The following is a 15,006-nucleotide window of genomic DNA, read 5'->3' as shown; positions in this document are numbered from 1 at the left end:
GATTATTGCTATCAAATGCTGTAATATTGTCTTTTACATCATCTACTTCATTACAAAAGTGCGGCATCAATTTATCCCCAAATTACAGTGTTTACACATATTAGAGAAACACAAAACCTTCTGCCATGTATAAAACTGACACTCTTGTCTTATTGAAACCCCCAAAACTTTTGATTCTCAGTTTCTTGTTGTCCTGCTTCAGTTTTAATAGGATATTTTTAACAGCTGAATATAACAAACAAATATAGTATTTTACAGCATCTCTTGTTGAACTGCACAAACTAGTGAACAATCAGAACACAATCAACTGGACATTAGTGAATAAAAGACACGAGCATGGCTTATAAAACACATTAAAGAGAAGTTATTCATTATTATTCACACTGTAAGAGTTATCTGTGTGTCAAATATTAGTTTCTTCATCAGGAAATCAAGTCTTTCTCAAAGCATTTCAGCACAATGAGACCAACAACACAATATACTTGAACAAAACTGGCATGAAAACTTAACGGTGCTCAGAGTTATTGACTCATATTTTACAGCTTCTTCTTCAACTGCACACATTAGTGTAAAATCAAACACAAAGTAACCATCAGCAAATAAATTGTCTTTAATCGAACAGCAACAAAAGAAAAGGAAAGATTGAAATGATTTACTGCAGTTCTCAGAGCATTTCACCACACTGAGATCCTCTTCTGCTCAGTCAGTGTTCCTCAATGAATTTAACACTTAAACTAGACCAGTGGTTCCCAACCTTTTTCTTGGGGGCCCCCCCCCATGAACATATACAAACATTGGAGCCCCCCCACCATATAAATACACACGCACGCACACACATATGTACTGTGTGTGTGTGTATATATATATATATATATATATATATATATATATATATATATATATATATATATATATATATATTCGTGTGTGTGTGTGTGTGTGTGTGTGTGTGTGTTTGTGTAATATTAATATATAGTAATATCTATAAAAAATTATAAAAAACTATAAAAATATTAATTAATCAGTTTTAACTTTTAACCTAAATTTAGGTGGGCTTTGTCATACTGTCTAATCTTTTTCTTCGCCTCTGAAGAATCACTGCATTTACATTTGTCTGCCATTTTTGTTTTGATTTTGCCTTTACGACACGTTGACAAGCAGATTGCGCGAGTGACCAAAATTTAAATAATTATTTAAAGTTATTTATTTTAATTATTTTCACTATTATGTTGGAATTTTACGCATGTGTTTAGATTATTTTTTTTTTTTGGTACTTAACCCTAACCCATACATATATAATAGTAGGGCTGCTCGATTTTGGGAAAAATCATAATCACGATTATTTTGGTCATAATTGTAATCACGATTATTCAAAACCATTGCCAGTTAAAGTCAAAATTATTAGCGCTCCTGAGATTTTTTTTTTTTTTATATATAAATATTTTCCAAATTATGTTTAACAGAGCAAGGAATTTTAACAGTATTTCCTATAATATTTTTTCTTCTATTTGTTTTATTTTAGCTAGAATAAAGACAGGTTTAAATATTTTGAAACCAATTTAAGGTCAATATTATTAGCCCCCTTAAGCATTATATATTTTTGATTGTCTGCAGAATAAACTACCGTTATAATGACTTGCCTTATTACCTCAATTAAGCCTTTGAACTGCACTTTAATCTGAATGCTTGTATTTTGAAAAATATCTAGTAAAATATTATGTGCTGTCATTATAGCAAAGACAAAAAGAAATCAGTAATTAGAAATGAGATATCAAAACTATTATGTTCAGAAATAAGTTAATAAAATATTCTTTCCATGAAACAGAAATTGGGCAGGAAAAGGTTTGCTTATATTCAAGAGGGCTAATAATTCTGACTTCAACTGTATACATACAGTTATTTTCCACCCTGCAAAGGAAAGAGAAATAAATACAATAGAATAAAAATATAAAACAAACTGTGCTTTAAGCATCTTCACTGTAAGAAAAACACTTTAGCTACAGCAGTCCTTCAGTCAAGAGCAGCGAGGGTTTTCTCGTTATGTTTGTTTAATAATGATAAAAACAGGCGGCAGAAGGATTATAGCGCGCTAGTCTCTTTAATGGTTTCTCTTTCACGTCTTTTGATCCTCAACTCGTTTGTTTATTACACAAATGAGGGTTAATGTAAATAATCACTAAACACCGCGTTTTGACACCTATTTGACCATTAAAGCGTTCACGTTAAGATGACTTTAGATGTCTGCGCTCCTCTGCTCGTCTCAGTGTGCGAATGAGAGTGAATGCTGACCGACCGCATACTACTGACTGCGTGATCGTGCTGCACACACACATAAGCTCTTTCGCGCTTTTAAGAGCAACACGTGTACAACTGTGGCGAAATATGATGCAATAATCAATTATCTCGATTAATGCTTTTTTATAATCGTTTGAAACCGAAATCTAAATCGGATTTTCGATTAATTGCAAAGCCCTTTATAATAGTGGACCATTTTTATGCCTTTTTCTACCTCAATACTTATCCTCTACCGCGCCCCCCCTGTGAACTCTGGCGCCCCCCTTAGGGGGGCGCGGACCCCAGGTTGGGAACCACTGCTCTACCGCGCCCCCCCTGTGAACTCTGGCGCCCCCCTTAGGGGGGCGCGGACCCCAGGTTGGGAACCACTGAACTAGACGACGCTCACTTAGACCACTTACATTTCCTCATGTGTTTGAGAAGATTATCTGACCTACTAAAACTCTTCTGACATGGAGGACAGTAATACAGCCTCTCTCCAGTGTGAATTCGCTCGTGCCTTTTCAGCTCTGAAGACTGAATGAAACTCTTCTCACAATATGAGCACTTGTGAGGTTTTTCTCCAGTGTGAATCCTTTGGTGCCGTTTCAGACTGCCAGATTGACAAAAGCTCTTCCCACACTCCAAACACACATGATCTCTCTTGCCAGAGTGTGTTTTCTGGTGCTGCCTACAACAATCCAGACGGAAAAATCTCATTGCACAGAACGGACATGCATAAGGCTTCTCATTTGTGTGAATTCTCATGTGGATTTGTAGCTCTGGTGATGATTTAAAATCATGACCACATTGAGTACAGTGATACGGTTTTTCTCCAGTGTGAATCCTCTGGTGTCGTTTCAGATGACTAGCTGTAGTTAAGCTCTTCCCACACTGCAAACACTTATGATCTCTCTTGTCTTTATGTGTTTTCTGGTGCCGTTTATAACTGTCCAGCTGTGAGAAACTCTTTCCACATTCAGTACAGGTGTGTATTTTCAGTTCTTCTCTTTGCTCATTCGCCTCCATCTGGTCTGAAATAAAAGTCAGAATCAGTTCAAGTGAAGTCTGATTTAACAGCAGTAAACTACAGAGATCAGCTTTTACAGTCGATGTGCCAAAGTTAAAGAGATTATTCACCCAAAAATAAAAATTACTGACTATTTATTCTTTATAAGTAGGGTTGAGAACCACAGGTTAACTCACAATACGATATTATCACATTTTCCTTCAGCTTAGTCCTTGATTTAACAGTGGTCACAACCGTGGAATGAACTGCCAACTTCCAGCCAAAATCACAATATTAATATATCCTGATATCATCGATTCTAAGATTTATCACAAGAAAACCATCCACGATGTATCACTATTCTGGGTTGAGTTTCCCAAACAACGACGTGACTCAAAGCTGAACTATCATAGTAGATGCATCATTTGGTAAAAGAATGATGTAGTGATGAGTGTTTCCCAAAACCAGTAGTTTTTCTGTCGCAGATCCATTGTTTAAACCACGTTAGTTATAGCATAAAACTCCTATAATGATGCTCTAAACAGGGTGGAGTAACTACGTCTTTAGAGAAGAACCCCATCATCTCTTTGTGCAAATTATATAGTTTTATAAGCACACGCATTTAAAATAAAATCCAATATTAGTTTTGGTAAAAACATGCAATTTTGTAGTTTGTTTTTTTTTTTTTCAATATTTCACATCAATTTAAATGCATTATCTTTTATTTCTAAAGATGTTCAGTGAATAAAATATTATTTTAATAAATATATCAGTTTAATAAATCTGTTTTGTTCAAATGCACGAACATATATGACCTTTATTCACTGATAAATGGATAAAAATATTCATTTTCAAAATGGGATGTACTCGGTTATGCTGAGCACTGTGTCTGTTTTATTTGTTCTTCCCTATTTCCCTAATGATTCTGTTACAATTGAAATAAGGTTTATAAATTATTATTGCTTTCTGATCACTGACTTATGGGGCTCTATTTTGATGATCCAGTTCAAAGTCCAAAGCACAGGGGCAAAAGCAATAAAGCCGTGTCAGAATCTACGTTTGCTATTTTAAGGACAGAAAAATCCGCTTTGCGCTGTGGTGCATGGTCTAACAGGGTTAAGCTTATTCAATTGATGACTTATGGGTGTGTTTTGAGAATAAACCAATCAGAGTCTCATCTCCCATTCCCTTTAAGAGTCAGTTGCGTCACGCCATGGCGCATTTGGTATTTACATGGCGAACTTTGTAAGTGGAAAAACTTAACAAAAACAGTTAAACAGAGCATCTGCAGAGCGAGAATGAGAGATGAGCCTGCCAGTAGGGTAAGCAAAATGATTTTGTTTTTACTTTTGACATAAGTTTAATTTGCTTACCCTATTGGCAGATTATTTTGCCTGTTTTAAGAAAAAACTCACTTAATGTCAGCATATTATTTCTCAAAACAAAGAAAGTTTTGCTTATCTAGAAAATTCTCCTTGATTTGAGAATTTTTAGATATTTGGACTCGAAACAAGACAAAAAATCTAAGTAAGAAAAGCATTTTTTACCGTGTAAATGTTCGTTGGAACGATGGATTTGGGAAACGCCATCAATGAGCTACGTTTGTAACGACGCAACTTGCAACCGTAGTTGGCTAACGATGGTTTTTAGAAACACGCCCCTGTTAAATGAAGATAAATAGTGCATCAAATAGTTATAGGATGCATTTCTTTTGTTACCAGCCTGTTTTATAGTATTGCAATAGTGTAAAAGAAGCGCACAGCTGACAAACAAGCTTTTAAATGCTGATGTGCAGAGAGCGGTGTGTGACTGAAAGGACACATCTCTAAATTAGTCAAAGCAGCAATTCTGTGGAATATACAGTTAAGAAAACTATCTATATTATCTGATGTAAACATTTTATGCTGGTCTATTTTAATGCTAAATCATGCATTTCTACTGGATGAATACATTTTCAAGAAAAGTGACTAAACATGACGCTCACTGAGACGACTTACATTTCTTCAAATGATCAAGAAGACTTTTTGACCATCTAAATCTCTTCTGACATAGAGGACAGCAATACGGCTCCTCTCCAGTGTGAATTCGCTCGTGGTTTTTCAGATCTATAGACCGACAGAAACTCTTCTCACAGTATGAGCACTTGTGAGGTTTTTCTGCAGTGTGAGTCATTTGGTGGATTTTCAGACTGCCAGATTGAGTAAAGCTCTTCCCACACTGCAAACACACATGATCTCTCTCGCCAGTGTGTGTTTTCTGGTGCCGTTTACAATGACCCAGACGTGAAAATCTCTCTTCACAGTACAGACATGCATAAGGCTTCTCATTTGTGTGAATTCTCATGTGTTGTTTTAGACTTGTTGATGAGCTAAAATCATGACCACACTGAGTGCAGTGATACGGCTTCTCTCCAGTGTGAATTCGCTTGTGTCTTCTCAAGTTTCCTGAATGAATGAAACTCTTCTCACAATAAGAGCACTTGTAAGGTTTTTCTCCAGTGTGAATCATTTGGTGGATTTTCACATAACCAGCTGTAGTAAAACTCTTCCCACACTGCAAACACTCATGATCTCTCTTGTCTTCATGTGTTTTCTGGTGCCGTTTATAACGGTTCAGTCGTGAGAAACTCTTTCCACATTCAGTACAGGTGTACGGTTTCTCTCCAGCGTGAGTCTTTCTGTGTTTTTTCAGCTTGACTTTTCTTGTTTTAGTTCTCTGAGTCTCGAAGTTTCGTCTCTCGTCCTCTTCATTCAGTTCTTCTCTTTGCTCATTCGCCTCCATCTGGTCTGAAATAAAAATCAGGTCAGAATCAGATTAAGGGAAGTCTGATTTAACAGCAGAAAACTACAGAGATCAGCTTTTACAGTTGATGTGCCAAAGTTAGAGATCTCATAATAGGTCTTATTTATGTCTGTATTCCTCAAACTCTATTTCTAACAGCAAATATAAATGCTAATTACCGTACAATTGTCACAATTATCATAAAAGAGCTTGTTTCATCAATAGTCTGGCGGAAATATCAGGACATCCCTGTTTTCACCTCATTTACAGGTATGTGCCAAAAAAAATTTTGAATATCGAGGGAAAGTCCATTTATTTTGGATAAAAGATCCCAAATCCAGTATATTACGCCCTGAGTCTATGGGAAAACAACATAGGCATAATATACGGAGAAAACAAACGTGTTGGGGTGGTGGATTTCCCAAACAAAACAAAAACCTAATGCAAAATATTCCCTTCGGTCGACAACCAAACTCAGACACTCAGTTGAGAGTAATTGAATAGATTTATTATAGAAAAATGTTGTAAATATAAATGAGCATCTCTTTAGGGTGACAACAGGCCAAAATAACAAACAAAATAATCTATAAAGTAAAAGCACTAAATTACCCATCACTGTTTAAATAAAAATACAGGAAGCTTCCCTTTCTCCCTAAATATAAACATAGTCAAAAGTAATCAAATAAATAGGCAGGCCACCCCTACACGCTCAAACTCTCAAAATAGGTTAAGCCTCCTTTACACTGCACACGACAAGCCACAAAGTCATTCATTTCCAATGGAGAGTACCGGTAGTCCAGGAGCTGCGTTGAGTTCCGATCATGTCCGTATGCAGAAAATTCGGATCCGAATTGAGCTGCGGATCCGTTGAAATATTTGAACTCCTGCGACTAGACCGTATGAGACCTGCCGACCGGATATGATGTATTTCAGTGTTGTCCAAGCAGATCTGTGCGCGTGAGATGAGAAATAGGAGTTTATTTGGTCATTTTTTGAATTATAAAAAGTTTATATATAAAAAAAAACGTTTCTGTTCATAAATGTAAGTAAGAAAGTAATAAAAAAAATATATATTTTTAATGTTGTCTCCACATTCCCTCCAATATTTTTGCGGTCTATGAGTTTCTAGTATTCATTCATCCATTAAACCATGTAAATGCACAGAGAATAAAGGCTCTTGCTTTTGCACTCCTTTATTTCGGACACCGTGAGAATCAGCTTCTCCCCCGTGGTGCATGACAACACTGAAAATACAGTGCGGCTGCCACAAGGGGGCGTATTCCGACAGTCGTGTCCAAATGTCGTGTGCAGTGTAAAGGCGGCTTAACGTATGAACAAAGATACAAAATTGATTGTTGGTCGCCGGGGTACGGGAAATCCAGGAGCTCCACTCCAAGCACCCAACGCAGCACAAACGAGCTCCCCGAACCCTGCCGGAAGCTCCATTTTACATTTACATTTAGTCATTTAGCTGACGCTTTTATCCGAAGCGACTTACAAATGAGGACAAGGAAGCAATTTACACAACTAAGAGCAACAATGAATAAGTGCTTTAGGTAAGTTTCAGGTCTGTAAAGTCTAAGAAGGAAAGTATTAGTAGTATTAGTATTTTTTTTTTTTTTTTTTTGGGTACAGTTAGTGTGATTTTCAGAGAGGCAATTGCAGATTAGGAAGTGAAGTGGAGACTAAATAGTTGAGTTTTTAGTCGTTTCTTGAAAGTAGCGAGTGACTCTGCTGTTCTGATGCAGTTAGGGAGTTCATTCCACCAACTGGGCAGATTGAGCGTGAGCGTGAGCGAAAGTGATTTCTTCCCTCTTTGGGATGGAACCACGAGGCGACGTTCATTCACAGAACGCAAGTTTCTGGAGGGCACATAGATCTGCAGAAGTGAGTGCAGATAAGAAGGAGCAAGGCCAGAAGTCACTTTGTAGGCAAACATCAGAGCTTTGAATTTGATGCGAGCAGCAACTGGCAGCCAGCGCAAACATTTTATACAGGCCTCCGAGCAGTGGCGTAGCGCAAAATGCGGAGGGCCCCCTGCAGGGATCACCGATGGGGCCCCCAGTTTTCAAGGGGGTCGGGGGGTTCTTCAGAGCCAGAGATATACACATATATCTATGATCGGGAGTTTTCCTGTATGTTAGTATTTTTTTTTTTGAATTATGAAAATTATAATATTACATCACTTTTCTACATTGATGGATCAGTGATCGCACGGGCATTCCTGACAAAAAGCTTGTGTTTGTGTGTACAGAAATGTACTATCCACCCTCCCTGTTAAATTTGATCTAATCTGTGTCCTGAAACACAGCTCCTCTCCTGCTTTCACTTCTCATACTGACGGAGGGAGCGATTCGTTTGTGAATGAATCTCCGTTACGAACGACTCGTTCACTAGCCGACAATAATACAAGTTTCTGGCAGCGCAGCATCTCGTTGTCATGTATTTATTTTGAATTGTTTGCTGATTTTATTAAACAAAGCTAGCATAAGCTGAGTATTTAGTGCGAATTGGAGCTACTTTGCCTTATGCTGAATGCAGTAAGTGACTGTATTATCATCATTAACGCTACCTGTTTTGCACAAATTTCAGAACATACAAAAACGTAAAAAACTTAATCTTACCTATGAAATGTTCTGCCTTTGTGCTTTGTAATAACACTTGACTAGTGCGGTTGAATGACATTTGTCCTGGGAGCACTGTACCAATGTGGCGGCGCTATTGACGCATGCTCAGGGTCCCTATACAATATCTAGTGTATATATCTATGTCACAAATTGAGGTGCGGGGAAAGGAGGCGGAGTGGAGCGACAACGCGGGGAATCCTTCACAAACTGAGGAGCGATCACAAACCGAAAGCGGCGAGAGCGTCAAAGTAGCCAGAAGTCATTCATTTTTAATGAGAACCGGCGGCGAGAACCAGCGGCGCGTCTTCATTGGCTATGACGCGGTTCGGCGGCAAGCAATCAGAATGAAGTAGTCCACCGCTTGAGAGGTGTTCAGAGAACACAGACCTGTGAACTTTGGTTCCGTCCACAGTTGTTCCCAAGAGTTTGATTATTGCGGTTCCTGGATTTTTAATTATTGAAAATCGCGACGACGTGGGGCCCCCTAATCACGCGGGGCCCCCCCGCGGTGCGTGCCCTGCGGGCCCGTCCGCTACGCCACTGCCTCCGAGACCAGCAGCCAATGGGATAACAGAAAAACAACAAGAGGGCGGGACAAAGAAAAAGACATGCAATTCGCAATAATAAATAAATAAATAAACTTTAGTCGTAACACAGTATTTGACTAAATAAGAATATCATGACAAATCTCAACATTGTGTCTCAATCTATAGTCCGCTAATTAATGCAAAGACTTGAAATTGTCTCAGTCTGGTTGGCTTCAGAATCATGGGGTAGACTTCTGACTTGGCTGTGCAGAAGACCATCATTGGAACCCTCTATACGGGGTCTCAAAGGCAATTGCAAAAGAAGCTGGATGCTCACAGAGTGCAGTATCTATGTATATTAATAGTGTTAAGAGGAAAGGAAAATTTGGCTGAAAAAGTGCACAAGTATGACCGCAGCCTTGAAGACTGAGGGTGGTGTCAGAGCATCAAGAACCACCTCATACAAACGTCTGCATGACATGGGCTACAGCTGTAGACATGATATGGGCTACAGAACTTTACGTGTCAAGCCACTCCAGAACCAGAAATGAACTTAGAAGCGTCTGTGCTGGGGTAATGAGAATAAGTACTGGTCTGTTGCCCAGTGGTCCCAACTCCTCTTTTCAGATGAAAGCAAATTTTGTATTTCGTTTGGAAATCAAGATCCCAGAGAGACACAAAAGTCAAGCTGCTTAATGTCCAGTGTGAAGTTTCCACAGTCAGTGATGGTTTGGAGAGATATGTGCCGGCAGCTGGCTCTCTGCAACTCTTACATGGTGGCCCACTAAAGCTAAGCTGCGCCCGGTCAGTACCTGGATGGGAGACCACATGGGAAAGCTGGGTTGCTGCTGAAAGTTGTGTTAGTGAGGCCAGCAGGGGGCGCTCAACCTGCAGTCTGTGTAGGTCCTAATGCCCCAGTATAGTGACGGGGAACTCTATACTGCTCAGTGAGCTCTGTCTTTCGGATGAGATGTTAAACCGAGGTCCTGAATCTCGGTAGTCTTTAAAAATCCCAGAATCCTTCGAAAAAGGACGCATATATATATATATATATATATATATATATACACACACAAGAAGGCTAATAATTTTGACTTTAACTGTGTATTAAAGTCATTCTGTAGCTGACTGCATTTGCTTAACTTTATGTGGAGGCTATATCATGCGTTGCATATTAAAGTTAATGATTATCCTTGTGTATGTTATTTTGCTGAGGATTGTTTTTGTCCTGGTCAACATATGTTGTGTCTAAATGCATGGCATGTGATCTGACAAATTCTCCTCTTCATTAATATAATGCATGTTGTCCACATTAGGTAAATGATTTGCTGTGCTTCAATTTTAAGGCAAAACATGAGTGTGTGACTCCTCATTAGTGTTTCTGCAGGTTTTCAACTGTTAACATGGCAAATCTGTCAGTGAATAAGAGACAAACATGTCTTTTCATATTTAAAGATGATTTTATTCTCGTAAGAGGGTCAGACAGTCAATGTATCACATGACATTTCCTTCAATACTCAATAATGCCACCATTATTCTGAGACTCACACATGAGACTCACATGATTTCCCTTATTGAATACATATGTCTGAAACACACTGAATGACCCTTCTGTAACATCTGCCTTCCTATTTAATATGTGATGTTTGCAGTTAGTCAAAAGAATCTGCCTGAATCACAGTTTTAGTAATATTAAATTAGTTATTTTTTAAATTAAAGTAAAAAAAAAAACATTGTAATAGTAATCTATATTTTAACAGTGTTAACAAGTCTCATGATTGTATAGTGAATACACAATAAAAGTCCCTCTGCATGCATCAGAAATTCTACAATATCAAAATATCACTAAAAATGCAGCTTAACCTGACGGAGTTGGGCAAGTTGCTTCCAAAATGTAATATGTTAACCTACTATTAAATACTGTAGTAATTAGTTACACAACACTATTTTAGGAAATGTAAGGCGCAACAATACTTTTGTATTAATTAATTTTAAGTAATTTTTACCAAAATAACCACAGATGACTATTACACATCAGCAATATTTCCATTAATTATAATAATTCAGTGAGATTTCTGTTTGCACAAGGAGTCTGACAACAACCAGTGCCCCACGCAGAGATCTGATTATATCACAGAAAAAACATTAAATATTAAAATTATACACACACACACATATACTTTTAAATTGCTGGAGAACACGAGCTGAAATGGTTGCTGTCGAGAATGGTTGCTTCTTCAAGTGGAAATACAGACATTATTTTGATTTCATTGAGCGAAAAAGCAAAAATATTGCTGCAAATTGCAGTAAAGTGTACACAATAATATAATTAGGATTCAGATCCGATGTACACAATAATATAATCTGGTTTCAGATCCAATGCACACAAAATTATAATCTGGATTCCGACCAGATGTACACAATAATATAAGCTGGATTCAGATCTGGTGTACACAATATCATAATCTGGATTCTAATCTGATGTACAGAGAAATATAATCTGGATTCAGATCTAGTGTACACAGAAATATAATCTAGATTCAGATCTGATGTACACAGAAATACAATCTAGATTCAGATCTGATGTACACAGAAATACAATCTAGATTCAGATCTGGTGTACACAGAAATATAATTTAGATCCAGATCTGATGTACACAATATTATAATCTGGATTCAGACCTAATGTACACAATAATATAATATGGATTCAGATCTGGTGTACACTGTTTTTAATCAGGGTTCAGATCTGGTGTACACAGAAATATAATCTGGATTCAGACCTAATGTACACAATAATATAAGATGGATTCAGATCTGGTGCACACAGTTTTTAAATCAGGGTTCAGATCCGGTTTACACAGTAATATAATCTGGATTGTGGTCTGTTTTAAATGAACATCAAAGTAAATTAATTTGTAATCTGATTACATTTTACATCAAGCAATCAGTATTGTAATCTGATTACAATTTTCCAGTAGTAATCGGTAATTTGTAATTTATTAGGCTTTTAAAGTAATTTACCAAACAACGTCATTCATATTACACATATCATAGAAAAGCATGAAAACCAATACATTCGATGTCACCACATAAATCACATTAAAAACTCAGTTAAACCCTATTCATGCTTAAACCCCAGTATTTAAAATTCTAATAGCAGTCGGCACAAAGAACATTTGATACACATTTCTCTTTAATATTAGAAATAATTATTATTAATGCGTTATATTAATGTGTTACTGTGACTATATACTAATCGGATTACCTTTGTAATGCATTACCACCATCTCTGCTGACAAATTAAGCAATATCAGCAAAGAAAATAATATAATTAGTTGTTTTGAAGGTTTTAAAAGGACCATTTTGGTTTCTTAATCATGCATTAAATACGTCAAAATATCACCGAGAGACACACCGATTATGGTTTTCACTAATGAGGTGTTTTTGTAAGCTTCTCGAACTTCTATAACCTTTCTGACATGGAGGACAGTAGTACGGCGTCTCTCCAGTGTGAATTCGCTCGTGTATCTTCTGGTCTCCAAACCAGCTGAAACTCTTCTCGCAGTATGAGCACTTGTACGGTTTTTCTCCAGTGTGAATCCTTTGGTGGACTTTCAGATGGTCAGCTCTATTAAATCTCCTCCCGCACTCCAAACACACATGATCTCTCTTGTCGGTGTGTGTTTTCTCGTGCTTTCTACAATGATAGGGGAGTGAAAACCTCTTCTCACAGAACGTGCATGCAAAACGCTTGGGGTTTGTGTGAATGGTCATGTGCTGATATAGATTCCCTGATGATTTAAACTCGTGACCACACTGAGTACAGGTATACGGCTTCTCTCCAGTGTGAACGTGCATATGATGAGTGAGGCTGTGTTTATATCTGAAACTCTCTCCACACTGAGTACAGGTATACGGCTTCTCTCCGGTGTGAATTCGCTCGTGTGTTTTCATGCTTGAAGACTGACTGAAACTCTTCCCACAATATGAGCACTTGTAGGGTTTTTCTCCAGTGTGAATCCTCTGGTGGCTTTTCAGATAATCAGCTCTAGTAAAGCTCTTCCCACAGTCTAAACACGCATGAGCTTTCTTTCCTTTCGTTTTTTTCTGATGCTGTTTACCGTTATTCTTCAGCTTTTTGGCTTTTCTTCTCTTAGTTTTAAAGTCACACAGTTTCTCCTGTTCATTCGGCTCTTGTCTCTGCACTCTCATTTTCTTCTGATCTAACGTTAAATAAACATGATCAAATCAATCGGTCAGCAAATGTTATTTAGCATAAGTGAAATGCTAGTTTCTTTCACAGCAGGAAAATCTGAGAATAGACACCAACCTGTTTTTGCTTTAGTTTCTTCATTGTTTCTTCTGGATGGTTCTGGATCCATCTTTGCTCATCACAGATTCAGATGCTGGAGTGTCTTTTCTTTAGTTGAATGATGTAAATATATCCTTAATATCCTTCACAAAGTTGTTGGTGTCGTCTTTTTCCTCCTTATGTTATAATGTCAACTGGCGTACAGCTTTAAATGGTCATGAGACCCACTCCTTCAGTTCAAGTCTGCCTCAGGATATCTTCAGCAATGCTTCATGATGATTGGTGTGGAGCTCTGTGAGCAGAGGGAGGACTATGGCCGGGAGAGCAGGGGAGAAAGAGGGGGGAGAACAACTGTCAGATGACTCACCAAAGCTCGCTCAAGACAAATAAAAAACAAATCTGACCCAAAATGTGAGGAGATGCTTGATTATAATAATTCATTCATTGTTTTTCGGCTTAGTCATTAACTAAGGCTTCGAAGCATTTATCAAAGAAAAACAATACATCTCGCAAGGAAGCAGTGTACCGAAGCTTGATTCGTTTTGCCATCATCACATGATCAGTGACGTCCGAAGCTTCATTTTCGCTTATACCCACGTGACCGCTTCGAATTTTGATTCAAAGGTTTAAACACTCTTGTGAATTAGTAAAGTGTATAGCGAGAGATTAGGCGTCGATTCGGCCTGATCTCACGAGGAAACGCAAGTATTTTACGTTTTGTCAGTTTAGTGGCTAATTCCTACGAATTTGTACAAGTTCAGTCGTATGAAAATGTACGATTTTAAAAAGGAGACATGGCACATAACCCCACCCCTAACCCCAACCATCATTGGGTGATGAGCAAATCGTACTAAATTGTATGAATTACGAATTCATACGAATTAGCTACTAAATCAAAAAGTTACGAATTGCCGTGAGATAGCGTTGGTCGATTACATACATTTCTACTGTTTCAAAGCACTGCACCGGTCCCACGCACAAGTAATTAATCTAAAATACAATAGTAATTTATAGTAAAAAGTTTTTAACTTTGTATTAGTGTATTATTTACAACTATTTTTAAAGGAAACCACTGCATATTGTAGTGTAGTGTGTAACGGAGGACAGCTGACACATTCAGCCCTGAAAGCAACACACCCATAGCCTCCAAGCATTTACCTCACATGCAGGAATCGCCGGTTCGATCCCTGCTTGGAACAAGTCTGTGGGTGAAGGACCAGTTGGAATACGATAATTGTAAAAACTTTCGAATATCTTAGATTTTACTAGTCATCGGTGGTGTAACGTAACATAACTTATGGGTAGGCCCACACGGAATCTGCGCGCGCAGAATTCCGCAGATTTTCCGCAGAATTCCGCAGATTTGTGCAGATTTTTAGCTCATTATTAATTCTGTTTATTTACTTGAGTAAATGTGTATATCTGAATTTATTCAGTTTTTATTCAGTAATTTATTACTTTTTATTTAATATA

General features: G+C 37.7%; 2 protein-coding genes across 5 annotated transcripts in view; one reads left to right on the top strand and one right to left on the bottom strand.

Annotated features, from left to right (window-relative positions):
* The window catches only part of gria4a (glutamate receptor, ionotropic, AMPA 4a), an 877,747-nt gene that overhangs the window by 588,053 nt on the left and 274,688 nt on the right, over positions 1 to 15,006 (top strand). The window lies entirely within an intron of this gene.
* LOC101883151 (uncharacterized) lies at positions 182 to 13,829 on the bottom strand. 4 transcript variants are annotated; one of them, XM_087282314.2, is made up of 4 exons: positions 13,552 to 13,764; positions 5,281 to 6,069; positions 2,665 to 3,308; positions 182 to 734 (listed from the first exon to the last, which is right to left on the bottom strand). In XM_087282314.2, the coding sequence occupies exons 1-3, from the start codon at positions 13,601 to 13,603 to the stop codon at positions 2,680 to 2,682; spliced, it is 1,470 nt and encodes a 489-aa protein (XP_087138440.1). In that variant the 5' UTR covers positions 13,604 to 13,764; the 3' UTR covers positions 182 to 734; positions 2,665 to 2,679. The 4 variants fall into 4 exon arrangements, with proteins under 4 accessions (XP_087138440.1, NP_001433754.1, XP_087138441.1 ...); XM_087282315.1 differs by lacking the exons at positions 182 to 734; positions 13,552 to 13,764 and adding exons at positions 6,854 to 7,013; positions 8,689 to 9,176 and having other exon boundaries at positions 1,270 to 3,308; NM_001446825.1 differs by lacking the exon at positions 182 to 734 and having other exon boundaries at positions 1,258 to 3,308; positions 13,552 to 13,829.

The sequence above is a fragment of the Danio rerio genome, chromosome 15 (genome assembly GCF_052040795.2).
Source record: "Danio rerio strain M-AB ecotype USA chromosome 15, GRCz13ab, whole genome shotgun sequence".
NCBI lineage: Eukaryota > Metazoa > Chordata > Actinopteri > Cypriniformes > Danionidae > Danio > Danio rerio.
This window is presented reverse-complemented; position numbering and strand designations above follow the sequence as displayed.

What these genes read in the sequence shown, in the direction of transcription:
- LOC101883151 (NM_001446825.1), bottom strand. Translation starts at nt 13,603, where the DNA reads ATGGATCCAGAACCATCCAGAAGAAACAATGAAGAAACTAAAGCAAAA. An exon ending in AGAAACTAAAGCAAAAACAG is followed by an intron (nt 6,070 to 13,551) that starts GTTGGTGTCTAT and finishes TTTTTATTTCAG; the next exon opens with ACCAGATGGAGGCGAATGAG. An exon ending in TCTTGATCATTTGAAGAAAT is followed by an intron (nt 3,309 to 5,280) that starts GTAAGTCGTCTC and finishes CTTTTATTTCAG; the next exon opens with ACCAGATGGAGGCGAATGAG.